This window comes from Drosophila suzukii (assembly GCF_043229965.1).
Source record: "Drosophila suzukii chromosome 2 unlocalized genomic scaffold, CBGP_Dsuzu_IsoJpt1.0 scf_2c, whole genome shotgun sequence".
NCBI classification, from domain to species: domain Eukaryota; kingdom Metazoa; phylum Arthropoda; class Insecta; order Diptera; family Drosophilidae; genus Drosophila; species Drosophila suzukii.
This window is the reverse complement of record NW_027255896.1, coordinates 30365056-30388974: the sequence shown is the minus strand read 5'-3', so window position 1 is coordinate 30388974 and position 23919 is coordinate 30365056. Positions and strand designations below refer to the sequence as shown.

Here is a 23919-nt window from a genome sequence, read left to right as displayed (position 1 = left end):
GTCGCCAGTTCCAAAACATTCTCGGTTATATAGTCATCCAAACACTCAATATTATGATTAACTTCACCTATGCGCAAGGACAGATCCCTAGTAGCACTCGTCGGGTTACGTTTTGATATATCTTCTACAGTTATCATCTTTAAAGTTCTTAAATCTAAATTTAAATCGCAAGCTTCCATTAAATTTCTACCCAAAACCACATCATGTATCATAGACTCATTGGTAAAAACTGTTAAATTGAAGTAACATTTTATTTTTCCTTTTAATACAAATCATAAAGTTTTTCCATAGATTTGTAATGGGCTTCTATTAATACCAAAATAATTTTCTTTAACTTCATGTAGTTGGGCCTTCCTGGGCAACAAAGATATTTTAAGCAATAAAATTGGACTGCCAGACTCTAAGATGCATGCTGTAACCATAGGAGATATAATTTGATTGTCAAAATGAATTTTAATATACCTTACATATTTATTATCAGCATTCCCCTTTCTTTCCTCGCATTGGGCTACGAAGTGGCCGAACTTGCCACAAGCATAGCAGGATCCTGGCACTCTTGCTGGCTTTCGACAATCCTTAGCGATGTGTGCAGCGGAATCCTCCGTTGTTGCTCCTATTCCTGATTAGCTCCTTCGACACCGACTCCTTTGGCTTGTCCAAACGGATACCGGCAAACGCACGGAGAATTTGCATCGAATCTGTGAAGCATTGGATCCGAGCTTGATCACGCAAATTCTGTACTGGTATGCCCTCGACTATCTGGTCAACCAATACGTCAGGTTCTATGTTGATGCTGCGTGCTAGCATTGTCTTCGCCACAAAATACACCGCGAACTTTTTTGTATGTTGCGCCTCTGCTTTTAAAAGCTTATCGCCGAATGCCGAATGCTAATATCAGCTGTTCTAAAAGATTATCTGCTGGATCCATAATACGCGCTGCATTTGCATGCAACCAGCGCTGAGCGACGCCCTTCAGTTTGGACACAATCACCATCTTCATGCCCACTGCATCCAGGTTGTACATTTCAGCAATGTTGCGTACTTGTTGGGTCCAAATGTTTGCACAAGAATATCCATCAAAATCCATAATGATATCTTGGCAAATGAAAGTGTAATTTTTGGCGCTTCTAGTCCTTTGTTTACAACTGCCACTCGTTGTTACTCAACACTGTTGCTTACATCGATATCGGTTCCGCTATCGATATCAGCACTTCCATCGGTACTTGGTATTTTTCCGCCTTGTACTGCTTGCTTTACTCCCTCGCTGCCCACTGCTTGGTTTTAGTTTTCGGCCATGTTGATGACGTCATTGGCAACTGATTGCGACTCGGCTCTTACTTGTGAAAGAATGTTCTGGAGCTCCTTTTTACCAGCTTCGATTTCATCGCGAATTTGTTGTAGCGACAATACTCTCCTTCGGCTGCAGGAATCAGTTCCGACTTAGGGTTGGCCTCCTCAGCAGTGAAATCCTCCCCCAAGTCATCTTCCGGCTCTGTGCTCTGTTTTTGCGTCCTGCGGTAATGGGGACTCCGAGCCGCGAGTTCGGCCTTATTGCCGACCGTCGGCAAGTTTAAAGCCACCAACCACCTTTTCAGCTGGACGACTATAAACTGCTTTTTTTTAAACACTTTATTGAAATATGACCGTTCTCCTTCACTTCTTATTCGCAATTGCCCGGTTTAACATAGCGTCGGTTTTACATTCGATTACCTTGAGTTGGTTGTGATCAATATCGATACTTAACATTTTAGCAGAGTGGCCAGGCTGGTCACTATACAACAGGAGACACATTTAGATGCTAACGACTATTAAACAGCTAGCCGTTATATTCAAATACTTGTTGCTATACATTTACACCAAAGAGTTATACTTGCACACATTTATTCATAGCAGTGTTACACTTAATCATACTTATAGCAAGTCACTTATCCTACTTCAAATTTTATATAGGTTTTCATCTTCTTCTTTTACCCCAAGATGTGCATTCTCAAAATTCAACAAATGAAAATCTTTGATTTTTCCCAAAGTCGAAATGATTTTTACCAAACTACCCCCTGTTGGCTACCTGAGTATGATTGTGTGTATAATGTATACACAATGTGTAAAGTCCCACCTGCAGCAAAGTATGTGGGACCTCTTCTAATCAACACTCTCCTTTATTCTAAGATTTTGGGTCTCCTTTATCGATTTGATGGTGTCCTATTGGTTATACTTGTATCAAATATTTTTCAAAATCAAAACTTCTCATCTCTTCTAACCAATGAATAGTCAATGTAACCTGATAGAATTACCTACATTTTTTTTTAAATTTAAAACAATCTTAAATATGCACCTCTCATCTTTAATATTATCGTACACGCCCACTTCAAACACTAAATGATCGAGGACAATAGTTAGTCTACCAAAAATAGTCTTGAAGTGGGATACCCTGCTATGTCAAACACAATTTAAGTAAAAGTGAAAAAGTGATCGTGAAAAAGGGAACATATTTTAATTAGTTTTGAATTTCGAATTTAATTTTATCAAAATCGGACGACTATATCTTATAGCTACCATAGGAGCGATCGGAAAGTTGGTGGGAAAATAATATGAAACAAATTATAGCTCCGGTGTTTTTGAACATATAAACTCCTACGCTTGGAAATAACATTTTTTAATTAGTTCGGAATTTCGAATTTAATTTTATCAAAATCGGACGACAGTATCATATAGCTGCCATAGGAACAATCGGAAAATTGGTGGGAAAATAATATGAAACAAATTATATATATATAGTTTATTGATATATTATCTTACACTATTGGGAATAACATGTTGTGCATTTTTAAGAAATTTTAATTATATTTTTATTTCTAACATATAGCTGTCAAAGAAACGGTCAGAGAAATAATGAAATAATTACTATACCCTTGCATTTATTATACCCTTGCAGAGGGTATAAGGATTTCAGTCACTAGACGAGTCGATGTAGCCACATCCGTCTGTCCGTCCGTTTCTACGCAAACTAGTCTCTCAGTTTTAAAGCTATCGGGCTGAAACTTTCCCAAAAGTCTTATTTACTTTGCAGGTAGTATACAAGTCGGAACCAGCCAGATCGAACAACTATATCTTATAGCTCCCATAGGAATAATCGAAAAAAAAAATTTATAAAAAACTATATCCATGGTGTTTTTTAACATATAGCCTCCTAAGCTTGGAAATAAAATTTTTTTAAGCTAGTTTGGAATTTCGAATTTAATTTTATCAAAATCGGATAATCAAAATCATATAGCTGCCATAGGAACGATCGGAAAATTGGTGGGAAAATAATATGAAACAAAGTATAGCTTCGGTATTTTTTGGTATATTATCTTTGTAGTATGCATGTATCATTGTATCGAGTGCCCACTGTACCGACACCAACATTGTGTACTTAAACAAATACAAAAGTGCCGACTGCTAAACTTTTGCGGCCAGCCGAAATATGAATACGTCTCAGAGCCCAACTTATGGGAAGTGCTAGTGTCAGCATATTCCCATGGCCTGAGTGCAGACACATACAAGGCATGCATGTACAACTTCTCTCGCGCGAGCATATACTTCGATATATATATGACGGCCGCTGCCAATGTTTGCAGGCAGCGCAGCCGCAAATAGCTAGCTGTAAGTCATTCATATTTTGACGATTCCCAAATAAAGATCTGCCCATGGCAGTTGAAACAAATTACAAATCTTTCAATTAAAATATCATAATGGCAAACATAATTTGAAACACAATATTGCGACCGTGACAGGACTATTGGACTCAAAAATAAAAACACAAAACAAAGTTGAAAGTGGAAGTAACGCGAGGAAAGCTAGAAGAGAGCCGACCAAGCAATTATGAAAGTTATGAAAGTTTGCCGCTACATCCACTTGTGTGAAAGAGAGTACAAGCGAAAATGTTTACGTTTATCAACGTGTGTCTATTGTGTCTAGTATGACAGAGACGAGATATTCTATCTAATGAGACGAATACTACAAACAAAACAACACAAAATAAAAACTAAATGAAAACAATCACCGCCTGTGCGAAGACCAGCACCGTCCCCGCCTAAAACCATAGGCCAAGGACTACAAAAAGATAAGAAGTGTGGGAGGAATGGCAAATCCTCCTACACCTACGATGGAAATCAAACAAGTATAAACGAAGACCTACACCACCAAACTTACACTGAAGAAGGAGAAGCCTGTGCAGCCAGCACCGGCCCCGTTCGGCGCTCCAAGCCGGACCCTGGATCCAAGAGCGCACATCTTAAATTTTTTTTTATTATTATACCCGTTACTCGTAGAGTAAAAGGGTATACAAGATTCGTCGGAAAGTATGTAACAGGCAGAAGGAAGCGTTTCCGACCCCATAAAGTATATATATTCTTGATCAGGATCACTAGCCGAGTCGATCTAGCCATGTCCGTATGTCCGTCTGTCCGTATGAACGCTGAGATCTCGGAAACTATGAGAGTTACAATACTGGGATTAGGCACGCAGATTTCTGAGATTCCTGCGCAGCGCAAGTTTGTTTCAGTAGAGTGCCACGCCCACTCTAACGCCCACAAACCGGCCAAAACTGTGGCTCCTACAGTTTTGATGCTAGAATAAAAATTTAAACTGAAATGTATTGTTCTCGTCAATACCTATCGATTGACCAAAAAAAATTTTTGCCACGCCCACTCTAACGCCCACAAACCGCCCAAGCCTGTGGCGCCCACAATTTTCATGCTAGATAAAAAATTTAAACTGAAATGTATTGGTCTCGTCAATACCTATCGATTGATCCAAAAAAAAATTTTCCACGCCCACTCTAACGCCCAAAACGCTTAAAACTGTATACCGCCGGTAGGTGGCGCATTTTAATTTCGCTTTGCTGCTTGCATATCTCCATTTAGCTGAGTAACGGGTATCTCATAGTCGAGGTACTCGACTATAGCGTTCTTCCTTGTTTTTATATGCATCTGCGATGCAAAACATTATACTTAACGTACAGACCAGGCAGTTTCTAGCTGCGGGTTTTAATTTTTTTTACCTAGGTAGGGATAAATGTAAAATTTTATACATATATATCAGAAAATTTAAAAAAAAATTAAATAATTAAATAACACATAAATGCCTAAGACAAAAAAAAATAATAAGAGAAAAAGGAGAGGAGGTCAGAAGAACTTCCTGAATTTAAAAATTAAAGAATTAAATAGGCAGCTATACGCTGAAAAATCTACCCCAGTATCCTGGGATGAAAATGTAGAAATTAAGAAAGAAATAGAGAACACGTATAGGGAATTAGATGCCTACAAAAATAAAAATAATATGAAAGAGGCTAGAAAACCAAAGTGCCCTGCAGATTGTAAAGGGCCTTTCGAAAATACAGCTTGTGAGTTTACGTGTCATAAGAAAAATTAAAAGATATAAAAATAAAAAAGACAGTATATAAATATGAATGAACATTTTTTTCATGAAAAGTAACGCAATATCTAAAACAGATTTTGAATACGTTACAGAAATAATACCCAAAATGGGTTTAATTGAAACTAAAACAGTGGACTCCACTGCAAACGTAATTAATAAAATCGAATCAAAAAATATTGATACCGATTTAGCAAACATAGCATTATCAATAATTGTTTTTATAATGAGTGGATACATTTTATATAAAGCCTATATGTACCACAATAAGTGTGTATCAAAAAGAGCTATAGATAGAAGCCAGGCCAACGATCTGGATAAGATTTAAATTAATTGAGCACAAACAATTATTATACAAATATGTTTCAAAATAAAAATTAAAATCCAATATTTGTAAATGTATGCAATGACATACCAAAATAAGAGAATTAAATTTTTGAAATAAAATAAAAATAAAATATATTAACAAACAACATGAATACCACAAATTTTGAGAATAGGGTATTAGCCATACTTAGAAACAGAGCAGAGCCTCTATCAATTTCAGATTTTGAAGAAGAATATATGAATAGGTACGACCTAGCTTGTTCCCTGGTTATTCATTGCAGCGGTACGCAAAAAAGCAATAGTACTGTCTACAGTAAGAAACTGTAAAGTATTTTCGGAAGTAGACATACACCCAGTGCTAGGACATATAAATGTGCTAAAAATTATGCGCAACTAATACACAAAAACAAAATAAATCCTTAGTATGGAATGGGAGCAATTAACTCTCCACATACGAGAATTAAAGGACACATTTGACAAGTCATACAAATGTATAAGCCAAAATAGGCCAATACATAAAGACACTATTTATAAAAATGCAAAGATTCTTGTAGATTCTTTCAATACTGCAAGAACATTAGTACATGAAAATGGGGCAGCGATAAATAAAACGAATTGGTCAAAATTATCTAAATTACTGATCAAATTACGTAAAAATCTAATAACTGTCAAAGATAGGTATAATTTAAATACATCGATACCGACAGTTTTAAATACACCTTTGACAATAGATCAAGACATAGACCTAACAGAAAAGGAAGATTCCGATTCGAGCGAAGGAATCGAAATAAAAGAAAAAGATCTACATGATCTAACAATTCCTGCAGTTAAAAGGTATCTCGAATGCCATCCCGGAATTTAACGGGCAAAAGATACATCTTCAAAGATTCATAACAGCCTTGAAGTTGGTTAACTTGACTAAAGGCACATTCGAAGATTTGGCTGTAGAAGTCATTAAATCCAAAATAATAGGATCTACACTATACAAAGTACAGAACGAAACATCAATAAATTCAATAATAAAGAAATTGCAAGACACTATAGTCGGCGAATCATCCGACGTAGTCAAATCGAAAATGGCGAAAACAAGCCAGAAAGGCAAAACAGCCGAGAAATTTACTTCAGAAATAGACAACTTACGAAAGCTCCTTGAAGCTTCGTACATTGACGAAGGCCTACCAGCCGAACACGCTGACAAATTCAGCACAAAAGAAGCCATTACCACAATGGTTAAAAATTGTGAGCATGGCCGACTCAAAACAATCCTTGAGGCAGGCAACTTCTCATCAATGAATGAGGCTGTCACCAAATATATACAGTGTAGTACGGAAACGACGGGTACTGCCAACGCAATACTATTTGCCAGAAAAGGACCGGCCTATAGAGGTAACTACCGTGGTAGAGGTAGAGGAAATGGTCGTGGTATATAATATAACAGCTACAACAGAAATAGCGGGTACAACCAAAATAATGGTTTTAATCGAACCTATAATAACCAGACCAGTAACTATAAAAGAGTTCGTGGAAATTATAGACAAAACAACAATAACCAAAATACCAGCAATTACGGCAACACACAACACAACAATAATGTCTGCATTACCCAGCCAGTTTCGGGAAACTCGCAGACAATAAATTTAAAATACCAACGGTATATACCATAAACTTCAATCTCAATATCTTCGTACCATTTATTAATTCAGAAACAGGAAGGCAGCTTACGTTCCTTGTGGATACGGGAGCATATTTTCCACTTTTAAAAGAAAATGCAGATACCTCTAGCAACACAAATAAAAAATACAATAAATATTCAAGGAATAGGCGAGGGAATCATAAAATCCAAAGGACTTGCACCAGTATAACTTCAAACAGACAAATATATTATATATTATATATTATATATTATATATTATATATTATATATTATATATTATATATTATATATTATATATTATATATTATATATTATATATTATATATTATATATTATATATTATATATTATATATTATATATTATATATTATATATTATATATTATATATTATATATTATATATTATATATTATATATTATATATTATATATTATATATTATATATTATATATTATATATTATATATTATATATTATATATTATATATTATATATTATATATTATATATTATATATTATATATTATATATTATATATTATATATTATATATTATATATTATATATTATATATTATATATATATGATGGAATAATAGGAATAGATTTTATAAAAGAATTAAACTGTCAAATAGATCTTAACCCTACAGAGGATTGGTTTATAATAAGACCAAATAATATAGACGTTCATATTTATATTCCAATGACATATACTTCTGGTAATAGTACAATTCTACTACCAACCAGATCTCAAGTAGTACGAAAAATCAATATAATGTCCGATACTGATACTATATTAATACCAAATCAGGAGATTCAACCTGGTATTTACGTTGCCAATACTATCACATCAAAACAGAATACATTTGTCCGATTACTCAACACAACCAGTACTGATCAATTGATTAGTATAACAAATTTAAAATGTGAACCAATTTCCGATTATAATGTAATTCAAAACACTTCAAGTAATAGAGAGCAAAACATCATAGAAGAACTGAAGAAAAATTTTCAAATTCAATTTAAACAACAATTAACGGAACTATGTGGAAAATATACTGACGTATTCGGTCTTGAAACCGAATCAATAACAACAAACAATTTTTACAAGCAGAAATTGAGATTGAAGGACGATGATCCGATCTATATAAAAAATTATCGAAGCCCGCACAGCCAAGTTGAGGAAATTCAAAAACAAGTAGGAAAATTAATCAAAGACAATATAGTCGAGCCATCTGTATCAGAATACAACAGCCCACTTCTACTTATCCCCAAGAAAACCCTTCCGGGTTCAAACGAAAAGAAATGGCGACTTGTAGTTGACTATCGTCAAATCAACAAAAAACTTCTGTCTGATAAATTTGCACTACCAAGAATTGATGACATCTTGGACGAACTAGGTAGAGCAAAGTATTTCCCATGCCTTGATTTAATGTCAGGTTTCCATCAAATTGAACTAGAAGAAAATTCAAGAAACATAACGTCGTTTTCAACGAGCAATAACTCATATTGTTTTACGCGATTACCTTTCGGTTTAAAAATAGCCCCAAATTCATTTCAGAGAATGATGACTATTGCATTTTTTTGCAATTGGAGTCGAGTGGGAGCGACGTTATCGATAGGTTAGGTCGATAGGGCGATAGCTGCAGCAGCGGGATGAGTCTGGCGGGCGATCTGCCCATTTGAAGATTAATCCCGGTTCGCTCTGGGATTACTTCAAATGGCCCATGTATCCAACGACCCAATGTTGAGGGAGGCCAGGTAATATGGCGGGGGGCGATGATCAGCAGATATCGTGATAGTCGCGGCCATACTATCCAACAATCAAGGCAGATGCAGCTAGGAGTGAGAGTATAATTTTTTTTTGTGCTTTAAAATAAATAGCAGCCGATGTCCCAGTACAAAGGGCCCCGGAAGAATTTATTTGGAGTTTTACTGACATCGCCATACTTCGCCATACCTACCAGCCCGACTTGGCTGCCCAGCAACCGGTGTCCGTTCGACCCGTGCCAACGACCATCCAGGAAGGCCTTGCACAGTCGACGCCGACGACGTCAACATTTCCCAATGAGTCCGTTCCGGCGTACCGCGTCCTCCTCATCTCGGGAACTTCCAGCGGTCGCATTGCGGCGCTGAGAAGTATCGCCATTTTGTCTGGCAGCCGAATCTCGGACTGCCCTTACACAACTCACCGGAGAGCGCTGTTTTCCCGTGTGGAGATCCGTATCGCTGCTGGCCTCCGACGGGAAGTCATCAGCCCGGGCTATCATCGCCTCCAGGCCCGGCCCAACAGTGGCTGAAATTTAGCAGAAATTAAATACACGTGTGCCTCGATTATATATATTGATATATACTTACCTGTTTGTGAGTTTATCCGGAGTTAGACCCGAGAGCCTTATTTGTCCTCGTTGTTTGCCTAAAATTAAAAAGGTCGCGAGCATTAGTTAACTCGTATAGCTTACAGTGCAGTTACGTACCTTTTTGGCCTGTCCCTTTTCCCCTGGAGCTCCTCAGGATTAGGTGACCATACACACGCGCATCGCGCATGTTCCTTTGAGGGCCGTGTGTCCATGCGAGCTCTACCAATACATGGCTGGTAGAGCATAGTTTCCGCGGCGCCTGTACCCTTTTCCAGCAAAACGAATCCTCTGCGGCCAGGTTTCGGTCTTAAAGGTTGAGGAAGGATAAATCTGTTAAGAGGAGCATGTATATAAACGATTGTACTTACGATATTAATTAAACCTTTGTAATACCCACTATGTGTGAATAAGCTTTCCCAGTGGGGGAGATGGAACCGTAGTCGCGAGGAGGGGGCTGCTGCCGACTGCGAATGGGTGGTGCCCTGCAGCACCTCGAGGGCACCCATGGTTGGGTGGGAGCGCTTGGCTAGGACATCGATAGCCACCAAATGTAATCCATTTTTGCGTCAATACTTGTAGATTTTTTGCTTTGTTAACGTTTTTTTTGTCATTAGTGATGACCGATAGTTTAGTAATGTGAGACCGTGAAGTATCGATAATTATGTTGCGAGCTGTGGCATTAGGGGTACTCTGCCCTGAGGAGACTGAGCCAGCGGCACTGCCACCAAAAAAAGCAGTTCGTAACAGATGAACTCATTAAATGTTCTGTGGCTTCGCTCCACGGTTCCTACAGTTTGGTAATGGTGTGCGGTAAAAGTTATGTTTTTGATATTTAAATTTTTACATAAATCTTAAATTATCGAATTTTTATATTCTGTTACCATGTCCGTTATAAACGTCTTCATTGGACCGTACTTCAGAATTAAATCTTCAAATATAGCTTTTGCTACTGTTTTTGCACTTTTGTTTTGGATTGGTATTGCCACAAGGTATTTAGTTAAATCGCAGATTAGGGTTACTGCATATTCATTTCCTTATTCAGATTTAGGTAGAGGACCGATCGTATCCACAATTACCCTGTCAAAAGCCATTTGTGGCGTTTCAGTTATAGTCAATGGTGTTTTTATATGTTAAGTTGTTTTGGATTTTTGGCATTTTGGGCATTTTCTTATATAATTTGTTGTAAATCGGGTCATATTTTTTCAATAATAATGCCTTTTTATCTTTGCTAATGTTCTAGCTATGCCTGCCTGTATGACAACCTTGTATTGGATAGTCATGGAATGTAAACATTAATGCTTATTTCTCTTTAGCATTAATTGATAATAGGGTCACCGGCTTGAGTAGCGCTACTCTTAGAGATTGTAATATTTTGTTGCCCATTAGTTTAAAAGATTCGTTTGATATAGTGTCAAAGATCTTTTCGCTCGGTGCCACTTTGAGTTTGCTGATATTAAGTATACCGGCTTCTTTTTCCAGCCTTTGAAAGAACTGACCTAAGTCGAAAATTCCATTGGTGTACATATCGCTAACATTTATTCTTGCTATAACTTTTTTCCCATGTTTTAGTATACGTTGGGCTGAGAAGCTTTATTTAGAGTTTGCCTAGGCAAATCTATTTTTTCTTTTTCTTTTCCTGCGCAGGAATTTTTCTGTTGACTTTGGTTTCTAGTAGTGACTAAATCCGTTATGGTTATTCTTGAAAATGCGTCGGCTATATGATTGTCTCTTCCCTTAAGATATTCCACAGTAAAATCATATTCTTCTAAGTCTAATCTCATTTGCGTTAGTTTTGAGCTCGGGTTTGTCATCGAAAATAAGAAAGTTAATGGCCTATGGTCTGTCTTGACTGTGAAATGTCTTCCATAAATATATGGTCGAAAATGATTTATCGCCCAGTAGATAGCTGCTAATTCTTGTTCAGTTGTATTTTTGTTGCTTTCTCCTTTAGTAAATGATCTGGATGCATTGTAATCTTGAGTAAGAACAGCTCCACACGCTTGTTTGCTTGCATCTGTTGTTATACAGAATTTTTTATTAAAATCTGAATATTGTAGTAGTGTAGGTTTCATCAATTGAATTTTAAGGTAATCGAATGCGTTTTGTCGTTATGTGTCGTGAGTAATCGGAAAATTTTTTAATAAAACGTCTGTAGTAATTGCAAAATGCAACGAATCTTCTAGCGCTGTCTGCGTCCGCTGGGACTGGGTATTTTTCTATTACATCGTATTTTTTATTGTCTTGCAAAATACCTTTGTCAGTACACTTCTGTCCAAGGAAGGTCACTTCGTGTCTGAAAAATGTGCACTTTTCTGGGTGCAATTTAAGGTTGTGCTTACTACATAAATCAAAAACGTTTGTGAGATTTTTATACCCGTTACTCGTAGAGTAAAAGGGTATACTAGATTCGTCGGAAAGTATGTAACAGGCAGAAGGAAGCGTTTCCGACCCCATAAAGTATATATATTCTTCATCAGGATCACTAGTCGAGTCGATCTAGCCATGTCCGTCTGTCCGTCTGTCCGTATGAACGCTGAGATCTCGGAAACTATGAGAGTTACAATACTGGGATTAGGCACGCAGATTTCTGAGATTCCTGCGCAGCGCAAGTTTGTTTCAGTAGAGTGCCACGCCCACTCTAACGCCCACAAACCGCCCAAAACTGTGGCTCCTACAGTTTTGACGCTAGAATAAAAATTTTAACTGAAATGTATTGTTCTCGTCAATACCTATCGATTGACCAAAAAAAATTTTTGCCACGCCCACTCTAACGCCCACAAACCGCCCAAGCCTGTGGCGCCCACAATTTTCATGCTAGATAAAAAATTTAAACTGAAATGTATTGGTCTCGTCAATACCTATCGATTGATCCAAAAAAATTTCCACGCCCACTCTAACGCCCAAAACGCTTAAAACTGTATTTTTTCGGGACGATTAATAATGGACTGTTGTATTCAGAAACTAAAGGTTCTACTCTCTTGTCTTTAATTAATTTGTCTAATTGATTTTCTACTTAGTCTTTTTGCCTGTGGGGAATTCTATAATTATACCCGTTACTCGTAGAGTAAAAGGGTATACTAGATTCGTCGGAAAGTATGTAACAGGCAGAAGGAAGCGTTTCGGACCCCATAAAGTATATATATTCTTGATCAGGATCACTAGCCGAGTCGATCTAGCCATGTCCGTCTGTCCGTATGAACGCTGAGATCTCGGGAACTATGAGAGTTACAATACTGGGATTAGGCAAGTAGATTCCTGAGATTCCTGCGCAGCGCACGCCCACTCTAACGCCCACAAACCGCCCAAAACTCTGGCTCCTACAGTTTTGATGCTAGATAGAAAATTTTAACTGAAATGTATTGTTCTCATCAATACCTATCGATTGACACAAAAAAAAGTTTGCCACGCCCACTTTAACACCCACAAACCGCGAAAAACTGTGACGCCCACAATTTTCATGCTAGGTAAAAAAATTTAACTGAAATGTATTGGTCTCGTCAATACCTATCGATTGGTCCAAAAAAAAATTTGCCACGCCCACTCTAACGCCCATAACGCTTAAATCTGTATACCGCCGGTAGGTGGCGCATTTTAATCTCGCTTTGTTACTTGCATATCTCTATTTAGCTGAGTAACGGGTATCTGATAGTCGAGGTACTCGACTATAGCGTTCTTCCTTGTTTTTTATGTATACTGGTTCATCATCTTTCACTCATATTTTATGTTTGTAAAAATTGTTAGTTGATATTGATTCGGATGCGTTTCCGAATATATCTGTGTATTTTGTGCATAATTCGTTAAGAATTTCCTTGAACTAATGTGGAAAATTTTTGTTCAATTTCTCTAAAATTTCTTCTTTATTTACATTTTTATTAGATTTATTTATGTCGTAATCATCCAATGGTTCAACTTTCAGTGTATTTAATTATTCAAGTATATTCAAGTATTTAAAATTCGGACAAAAGTATTTTTAGAATCTCCAATGGAATTCCTTCGCTCGAATCGGAATCTTCATTTTCCGTTAGGTCTGTGCCTTGATCTATTGCCAAAGGTGTATTTAAAATGTCGGTATCGATATAATTAAGTTATACCTATCTTTGACAGTTATTAGATTTGTACGTAATTTTTTTTTTTTTTTTATTGGACGTTGATGCACTATGGTCAGTACAAACAAGTGGCCCTACGACACCAAGCAAAGCTTGTTACGCGCGGAGCCCATCACCGTTTTGGGCGAGTAAACATAGTCGCGGACAAAGAAAAAGACAATGTAACAATAGACAATTAAAAATACAGGTCAATATACGAATAGACAAAATACATCAAGTAAAACTAATTAGTTACTAGGGAGGATAGTATTATTGATTTAAAGATAGGAAGTGAGTCAGTAGTAGATATTAGATGATATAGTCTATTATAATCATTGCAAAGTACTCTAAAAGGTTCATGCATTGCGTAATTAGAGATACAGTGATTTAATACTAAAGGAATATAGTTTCTAGTGAATCTTTTTGGCACATTAAAATGCACCCAGTAACTCGGGACTCTCTACATCACCATGAATAAGATTTCTAATAAACGTAATACCAAGCATAGTTATACGGTTAGCTAACAATGGTAAGTTAATTATAAGTAGTCTACTAGAGTAGGATGGTAGTATTAGGCTTGTATCCCAGTTAAGTCTCCGTAAGGCAAATATTAAGAAGTTTTTTGCACAGACTCAATCCGGTCTATATGCACCCCATATTGGGGACTCCAAACAGGAGCGCAGTACTCAAGAATTGGTCGGACTAATGAAATAAACAAGGTCTTTGTGACATAGGGATCATCGAATTCCTTCGACCACCTTTTGATAAATGCAAGCACGCCCCTGGCTTTATTTACCATAGTAGTAATGTGATCGGAAAATTTAAGTCTAGGATCCATGTAGACTCCAAGGTCGTCAGCATGCGTTATCCTATCTAACGCACAACCACTCAAAGTATACGTTGAGTAGTGGGGGCTGACACGAAAAAAGGTCATTAGTTTACACTTAGAACCATTTAAATTCAATTCATTATCCATGCACCATGTTTGAAATGCATTTAGATCCGATTGTAAAGCAAAACTTTGTGCGGGGTCATTATATTGCAGGCACAACTTAACGTCATCTGCGTACATAAGAACCCGTGACTTCGTTTAGACTAATGGAAGGTCATTTATAAATAATGTAAACAGGAGCGGACCAAGATGACTTCCTTGTGGTACACCGGAAGTAACTCGGATTAGGGATGCATATGGAAAATTAAATCGTTCAACCTTTAGATCATCAATCTGAACTTTGTTACGGATATAGGCCGTAATGTCCAGCGATGAAAGGTCAGGATTTAGCCGAGAAACAAAAATTTGTTTCCGCTGCGGTACACAGGTGACTGTTTTAGGTACCACGCCTGTGACAGGTTTTGGTACTACGGCATTTACGACTGCACTACCAGTTTCATTCGGTACTCCGGACGTTAAGTCAACATGCGGCGTTGGAATTATTAAAGTATTGTTTATAGCAGATTTTTCTGGCGTCTCATGAGGCAAAATCTCGCGTCCTTTGCATTCGGAAACCGAATCTTTTTTAGCTTTCGATCTCAGTACCATTTGTGCGGCGGCTGAGATCGACTGCTGTGCTGCAGACCCCGGATCGCCAGAGAGAGTTACACTAGCGGCTACCGTGGGTTGTCTATTGACCGCGATCTTTTTACGCTTAGGAGAATCGGGCTCAGATAGCATACGGCTAGTGAGCTGCGACTCAAGCGCCACAAGCAGATCCGTATTTTTACGGCTGTTCCGGATTAATTCCGTAACAGTGCTTTTTGTAAGCCGCCTTATAGAGAGTGCCTGGGTTTCATAAGCAATGCATTCATCACAATAGTAGCGCAAGCCACTTCTCAAGTCGATTGCATCGCGTACCAGGCCCGAATAGCCAAGGCATTTTGCATGAAAAATATTCTCACACGAATGGCACGGAATGCTCTGTTGTCCAGCCGAAATTAACGACTTGCATTTCTTTAAATTGCAGACAGCCATTATCGCGATATTCTGAACCACCGTGCCAAGAGAATAAAGCTACGCAAGTAAAAGAGAGAGTTAGAGAGCGGGAAAAAATGAGCGGGAGTAAGTAAGCTGGGGGAGCGTAAGTTTTAGATGTTCCAAAAACAAAGTTATAAGCGGGAGTGCGGGAGAGCGGGTAACTACCGTTTAGACACTTACCGCTCCAAACAGCGTTTGGAAGAAAAGAAGAAGGCAATTAGAAAAAAACTATAACAACAAACACTGCACAGAGATTAGACGTGCAAACTAATTTTGTTAATTTAAACACAAAACAATCACTATGCACTCGCGAAGCGAACGGATGTTGTTAGGGACATAAAAAGTTATATGGACGTATGAAAATATGAATTAAACCCCGATGGTTTATGGACAAAAAGAACAAAAATTCGGAGCGCAAGACAAAAACACGACCGTTCACTGAAAGACTTTTCTTTTCTTTGATCAGTAATTAAGATAAATTTGACTAATTCGTTTTATTTATCGCTGCCCTATTTTCATGTACTAAAGTTCTTGCAGTATTGAAAGAATCTACAAGAATGTTTGCCTTTTGTCTTTATGTATTGGCCTATTTTGGCTTATACATTTGTAAGACTTGTCAAATGTGTCCTTTAATTCTCGTATGTGGAGAGTTAATTGCTCCCATTCCATGCTAAGGACTTATTTTTTTTTTTATTAGTTGTGCATAATTTTTAGCACATTTATATGTCTTAGTACTGGGTGTATGTCTACTTCCGAAAATACTTTACAGTTTCTAACTGTAGACAGTACTATTAAAGCGGGGAAAAAGCTAGGTCGTACCTATTCATATATTCTTCTTCAAAATCTGATATTCATAGAGGCTCTGCTGTGTTACTAAGTATGGCTAATGCTCTATTCTCAACATTTGGTTGATTGGCTAGAGTAATTCTGATGCAATCTGTGGTATTCATGTTGTTTGTTAATATATTTTATTTTTATTTTATTTCAAAATTTTAATTCTCTTATTTTGGTATGTCATTGCATACAATTACAAATTTTGGATTTTAATTTTTATTTTGAAACATATTTTTATAATAATTGATTGTGCTCTATTAAATCTCATCCAGATCGTTGGCCTGGCTTCTATTTATAGCTCTTTTTGATAAACACTTATTGTGGTACATATAGGCTTTATACCAAATGTATGCACTCATTATAAAAACAATTATTGATAAAAATATGTTTGCTAAATCGGTATCAATATTTTTTGATTCGATTTTATTAATTACGTTGGCAGTGAGTCCACTGTTTTAGTTTCAATTAAACCCATTTTGGGTATTATTTCTGTAACATATTCAAAATCTGTTTTAGATATTGCGTTACTTTTCATAAAAAAAATGTTCATTCATATTTATATTTGTCATTTTATTTTTATATCTTTTAATTTTTCTTATGACACGTATACTCGCAGCTGTATTTTCGAATGGCCCTTTACAATCTGCAGGGCACTTTGGTTTTCTAGCCTCTTTCATATCATTTTTATTTTTGTAGGCATCTAATTATGAAATGAATTAGCCGCTCTAGCATTCGAGTTCGGGTTTAGCGCCGACGGCACCGTAGCAGAAACACAGAAGGCATTCGCTACGCTCGTGAGCACAGGATCGTTTCCAAAGTCGGTGTGGGAACGACTCGCTCAACTACAGGAGCAGTATAGCTCGAGAGCTGCAACTCCGAACCGGCTAGGAGACGACAAAGGCCTTATGTCGGGAGCCAAGATGACCCAAGTTATTCAGGTCCCGCATTTCGCCGGCTACACCTCTCCCGGAAGACTGACAAGCCATCAAGGAGTCCATCCCGACACGTCACGAGATTTCATCGTCTCGTCCCTCGGAAACCACGGCGGGTCGAAACCGCCCGAGTCAGAAGCTCCATTCACCATCACTCTGCCCCGACATTTGCTAGCCGAGCGAATGCACAAATGGAATCTACGATTCGACGGAACGTCAGACCTTCAGACCTTGATCGCCGAACTGGAGGAGAATATAGCAACATATGGAATTAATCAGGAGGAGGTACCTCGCGCCATGTCAGAGATTTTTGAAGGTAGAGCAGCGCGATGGTTCCGCACGAGCCACTTACAGAGAGCTATGTGGGCGGAGTTTCGGGCCGAGTTCTTAGGTTTCTTCTTGCAGGTTTCTTCTTGCTCCCACGTTACTTCGAGCGACTAGAGGACGCGATCCGAACCCATATCCAGAGAGTGGATGAGACTTCTAAGGAGTACTTGCAGCAAGCCGGATACCGAAAGAGGAAGAACTTTATCGGATCTATGAAAGTATGGCACCAGAATATCGTCTGTATATAAGACGCCACGAGTTCGAGACGCTGGAACAATTAACCCGCATGGCGACGGAATCCGAAAGTGTGAGGCAGCTGTCGCGCAGGCATTCCTAGCATGGGGGCTACGGACCGGGATAAGACCAACCCTCGTCGGACGCCTAACCCCTTTCAAAGTCCAGAGGTACCCATTCAAGGAGGGAATGCAACTCATGAAATGATCAGACAGCCCCACCTTTAAGGTAAAATTGATCCCGTCGGCGGAAGACCCCCGACTGCGGCCAAGTAAAGTCGATCGGATGTCGTCAGAGGATACGAACCCGGAAGGAAGGAGTATGACGGTTCTAGGAAAGCACGAATACGGCGATAAGGACACTATGTATACAGAGCAGAGTGAGGTCCCCGCGCACAACCGGATCATGCGCCAGATGACCCCAACAAGAGAACGAAAGAACGACCGCGGAGGAGACGAGATCAGGAGGTACGACGAACCAGGAAGAGCCTTGGAGGACTTTCAGCCGAACGAAATCGACAAGGCAGAGGATGGAGAATCAATGACGGAAGAGGATGACCTAAGACCCGACCAGCGAGAATTCATCACCCGTGAGTTGACGCTTTTCTAGGAGCTTCGAGGTGTATCACACGTGACGGAGCATCGGATTATATTGCGAGACGATAAACCCTTGAAACAAAGGTACTACCCAAGGAATCCGGCAATGCAGAGCATGATCGACGCCCAAGTGGATGAACTACTCCGAGAAGACGCCATCGAACCTTCACGGAGCCCGCATAGCGCATCCATAGTGTTGGTCAAAATGGCGCATGTGCGTTGATTATAGACAATTGAACGCTCACTCAGTGCCCGACGCGTACCCCGTCCCCTGGATCAACCACATCCTGGAAAAACTACGTCAAGCCCGATACATTTCGACGTTGGACTTAAAGCACGGCTATTGGCAAATACCCATGGCCAAGGATAGCCGTCAGTTCACGGCCTTCACCGTTCCGGGCAGAGGCCTACACCAGTGGAAGGTCATGCCCTTCGGACTTCACTCGGCTAGCGCAACCTTCCAGCGCGCCTTGGATAGCGTGATTGGTGCGGACATGAAGCCGTTCGCCTTCGCCTATTTGGACGATATCATCGTTATAGGCGCCACGGAGGAACAACATTTGGCCCATCTGGGCTAAGTCTTCCGTAGGCTGCGGAGGGCGAACCTGAAGGTGAACCCAAAGAAGTGCGCGTTCTTCAAGCGAAGGTTAGTTTACCTAGGCCACGTGATTAGGGGTCCAGACCGACCCGGAGAAAGTGACGGCCATTACCAACCTTAAGTCCCCTACATGTCTCAAGGAGCTCCGACAGTGGCTAGGCATGGCCTCTTGGTATCGCCGGTTCGTCCCTAACTTCGCAACCGTGGTACAACCAATGAATGCCCTGTTGAAGAAAGACCGGAAGTGGGCATGGGGTCCCGAGCAACAGAACGCGCTGGAAGAGGTAAAAAGAAGGTTAACCACCGCCCCCGTGTTAGGATGTCCCGACTTCGACAAGACGTTTGTGTTGCAAACTGACGCTAGCGACGTGGGGCTAGGCACGGTCTTGTCGCAAGATATCGAGGGCCAGGAGAGAGTCATCGGGTACGGCAGCCGTCGACTCACAGCCACGGAGGGCAATTACACGACGACAGAAAAAGAGTGTCTAGCCATCATATGGGCTATCAGAAAAATGAGGTGCTACTTGGAAGGGTATCGGTTCGAGGTGGTTACCGACCACCTAGCCCTCAAATGGTTGAACTCCATCGAAAGTCCCTCCGGTCGGTTAGCAAGATGGGCGCTTGAGTTGCAACATTTACCGTCGACGCAAATTGAACGTGGTGGCGGACGCGTTATCCCTGCAACCCTGTGGAGTCTTGCAACAGGTGGCCGAAGTAGACATACCCTGTAAATGGAACCAAGGTATGCGAGTTAAGATAAAAGAATACCCCGAGAAGTTCTAAGACTACATGATGGAAAATGGACAACTATACCGGAATTTGGGACACAGAGCTGACGACGAGGACTACTTCCCGTGGAAACTGTCCCTAGTTCAAATAGAGTACGAGTCCTCCAAGAATGCCACGACGCGCCCACGGCCGGACATCTGGGTGTCCGAAAAACCGTTTCTCGACTATCTCAGAGGTATTTCTGGCCTGGCATGTTTAGGAACGCATAGCGTTACGTCCAGCGCTGCGAGTGGTGCCAGAAGTTCAAAACCGCCCAGACGAAAGCGGAAGGCAAATTGTTAACCCGCATAACAAGCTAACCGTTTGACGTTTTATGCGCAGACTTTGTCGGCCCGCTACTCCGGTCGGGACGCGGGAACACCATGCTTCTCGTATTTCATGACATCTTTTCCAAATGGGTAAAGTTGATCCCGTTACGGAAAGCTACCGCCGCCCAAGTTCAGAAGGGAACGGATACTGGGCCGAGTCGGCATCCCTCGGAAGTTCGTCTGCGATAACGGTACTCAATTTACCAGCCGCATCTTGGAAGAGTACTTCCACACGATAGGGGTAGAGATCCAATATACTGCTCCATACTGTCCACAGGAGAACCCTACCGAGAGGACGAATCGGACGGTCAAGACGATAATAGACCAACTCACCGAGAAACCAAAGTTCCTGGGACGAGTTATTACCGGAAATAGCGCTCGCCATCAACGCAAGTGTGTCGGACTCTACGGGATACAGTCCCGCTTTCCTGACGCAAGGACGCGAGCCCAGACTCCCTACTATGTTATACCACGAGGTCACCCCTGGATCAGCGGTGATATCTAAGGACCCCGCAGGAAAAGCGCTCCAACTCGGAGGAATCTTCGATATTGTCAGATCCAACCTCCAACGTGCTTCCCAAGAGCAAGCACGCCATTACAACCTTCGACGCCGTGAGTGGCGAAGCTCGGTGACAAGGTGTGTCTACGACAACATCCTCTCTCGAAGGTGGCCGAAGGTTTCGCCGCCAAATTGGCCCCCAAATATGACGGTCCCTACACCGTAATGAGGTTCATATCCCCTAACCTGGTTCTGTTACGACGCCCAGGGGAAAGACGTTCACGCTCTGCCAACATCACCCAGCTGAAACCCTATTACTCTGAGGACTTTGGGAATGCAGCCGCGGAAGAAGACGACGGGACTGCCCTGGGAGGCGACACGAAAGGTTAAGCATGGTAGAGGTACACACGGTAAATTCTAAGTTGAATTGTACTAACACACACAATGTTATTAGCTAAGTTTTCTAAGTCGAGGTTTCACTGCACCGATAGGTAGGAGCTTGAACAATAAAGGTCTCGTATCTGTAAGTTTATTCTCCGCTTTCAGATGGAAGAAGTCATCGAGTTGTCGGATGGATTGGCACTACGTCGTCACCGTGAGGAGCGACGGACGGCTCATCATCAGCCCCCGGTAGGAAAGGGGGGGTGTGACGATCCTGCCTGACGGCTAGACCGCCACAATATTTATATATATATAAGCAGTAGTCATTTATGTTTGGCATTGTTATTATTAGCACGTAAGAGATATAAAATGAAGGTCTATGATTTAGTAAGTGGAAAGCGAACATATGGATTTTTAAGTGCAAAGCCTATATAGGTCAAGTTTGGTTCCGCACCATCCGCCCGAGGTGGCAACCATAAAAAAAACAAGGAAGAACGATATAGTCGAGTACCTCGACTATCAGATACCCGTTACTTAGCTAAAGGGACCAAAGGGAAGTGGAGATATGCAAGCAGCAAAGCGAGCTTAAAATGCGCCACCTACCGGCGGTAGACAGACTTAAGCGTTATGGGCGTTAGAGTGGGCGTGGCAATTTTTGTTTAGGATCAATCGGAGGGTATTGACGAGACCAATGCATTTCAGTTACAATTTTTTTATATAGCATGAAAATTGTGGGCGTCACAGGTTTTCGCGGTTTGTGGGCGTTAAAGTGGGCGTGGCAAACTTTTTTTTGGGTCAATCGATAGGTATTGATGAGAATAATACATTTCAGTTAAAATTTTTATTCTAGCATCAAAACTGTAGGAGCCACAGTTTTGGGCGGTTTGTGGGCGTTCGAGTGGGCGTGGCACTGTGCTGAAACAAACTTGCGCAGCGTAAGGAATCTGCACGCCAAATCTCAATAGCCTAGCTCTCATAGTTTCCGAGATCTCAGCGTTCATCCGGACAGACGGACAGACGGACATGGCTAGATCGACTCGGCTAGTGATCCTGATCAAGAATATATATACTTTATGGGGTTGGAAATGCTTCCTTCTGCCTGTTACATACTTTCCGACGAATCTAGTATACCCTTTTACTCTATGAGTAACGGGTATAATAATAGAAAATAGAGAAATACCAAACCGATCTGGCAAGGCAAAGGGAAAAAGGATGAGAGGGCCACACGGCGGATTCCGGTCTCTCTCGGCTCTGGTACCTCGAGGCGAACGGTCGCGCACGCGTACGAGAAAAACAAAGGAACACGAGGAAAAGAAAGCACGGTCGGTAGGAAGCAAGGTAAATGAATCAGTGTAATCGGCGCAGTGAAACCCAGGAATAATTAAGCACGATAAATACAACTGAGTGAACTTATACGAAAGGAAAGTACAAGCCGTGTTGTTATACATATTTGCTTTTTGGCCTCGCAAGCCTCATCCCTTAGCCACGTACGATAGAACCCGGCTGCGGCCTCGCCCGAAGGTCCAGCCCGTGGAATTTTTGGCCTCTTAAGCCTCATACCTCGGCCACGTACGATAGAACCCGGCTGCGGCCTCGCCCGAAGGTCCAGCCCGTGGAATTTTCCGTCGCGAAAGGACTTGGTGTTCTGATGTTACCGTAACCTCATAGGTCCTGAAACACCCCCTCCCGCCTCGATTGGATAGACGCGGAATCTCCGGGATAATTGATTTAATATCATCGTTCGCTCCGCGAATATTACTCTCTAGCCCTATGTCTCAGTGACTTTACAAATTTATTGTAAAATGACCTCTGGATTCGACTGAGAGTTATATTCTGGCCAGAGAGCATCCTTACAAGTGGCGCCCGAACAGGGACATTGAGGCTAACTAGAGCAACACCAAAGTGGAATAAAGACCCACTGCCGAGCGTTACCAACCGTTAGAGTGAAGGACTCCAAAGAGCACAAGGAGAAGGAAAAGGAGATTCGCGCACTGTAATAAACTATGGCTAACCCGAAGGAGTCCGACGGCGAATACGAAGAAGCCGATTCGATTGTAAACCCAGGCGTATGAGTACGATGGATTTACGCCCGCCGCAAAGATGAATTAGCCGCTTTAGCACTCGAGTTCGGGTTTAGCGCCGACGGCACCGTAGCAGAAACACAGAAGGCATTCGCTACGCTCGTGAGCACAGGATCGTTTCCAAAGTCGCTGTGAGAACGACTCGCTCAACTACAGGAGCAGTATAGCTCGAGAGCTGCAACTCCGAACCGGCTAGGAGACGACAAAGGCCTTATGTCGGGAGCCAAGATGACCCAAGTTATTCAGGTCCCGCATTTCGCCGGCTACACCTCTCCCGGAAGACTGACAAGCCATCAAGGAGTCCATCCCGACACGTCACGAGATTTCATCGTCTCGTCCCTCGGAAACCACGGCGGGTCGAAACCGCCCGAGTCAGACATTTGCCAGCCGAGCGAATGCACAAATGGAATCTACGATTCGACGGAACGTCAGACCTTCAGACCTTGATCACCGAACTGGAGGAGAAAATAGCAACATATGGAATTAATCAGGAGGAGGTACCTCGCGCCATGTCAGAGATTTTCGAAGGTA

At 40.8% G+C, this 23919-nt stretch overlaps 1 protein-coding gene across 2 annotated transcripts; it reads right to left on the bottom strand.

The window, feature by feature from the left end:
* Positions 1-8000: 8000 nt before the first annotated feature.
* LOC139354469 (uncharacterized) lies at positions 8001-10368 on the bottom strand. 2 transcript variants are annotated; one of them, XM_070998704.1, is made up of 6 exons: positions 10121-10368; positions 9870-10058; positions 9751-9808; positions 9357-9688; positions 8919-9231; positions 8001-8848 (listed from the first exon to the last, which is right to left on the bottom strand). In XM_070998704.1, the coding sequence occupies exons 4-5, from the start codon at positions 9539-9541 to the stop codon at positions 8964-8966; spliced, it is 453 nt and encodes a 150-aa protein (XP_070854805.1). In that variant the 5' UTR covers positions 9542-9688; positions 9751-9808; positions 9870-10058; positions 10121-10368; the 3' UTR covers positions 8001-8848; positions 8919-8963. The 2 variants fall into 2 exon arrangements, with proteins under 2 accessions (XP_070854805.1, XP_070854806.1); XM_070998705.1 differs by lacking the exons at positions 8001-8848; positions 8919-9231 and having other exon boundaries at positions 9277-9688; positions 10121-10365.
* Between the last annotated feature and the right edge of the window lie 13551 nt (positions 10369-23919).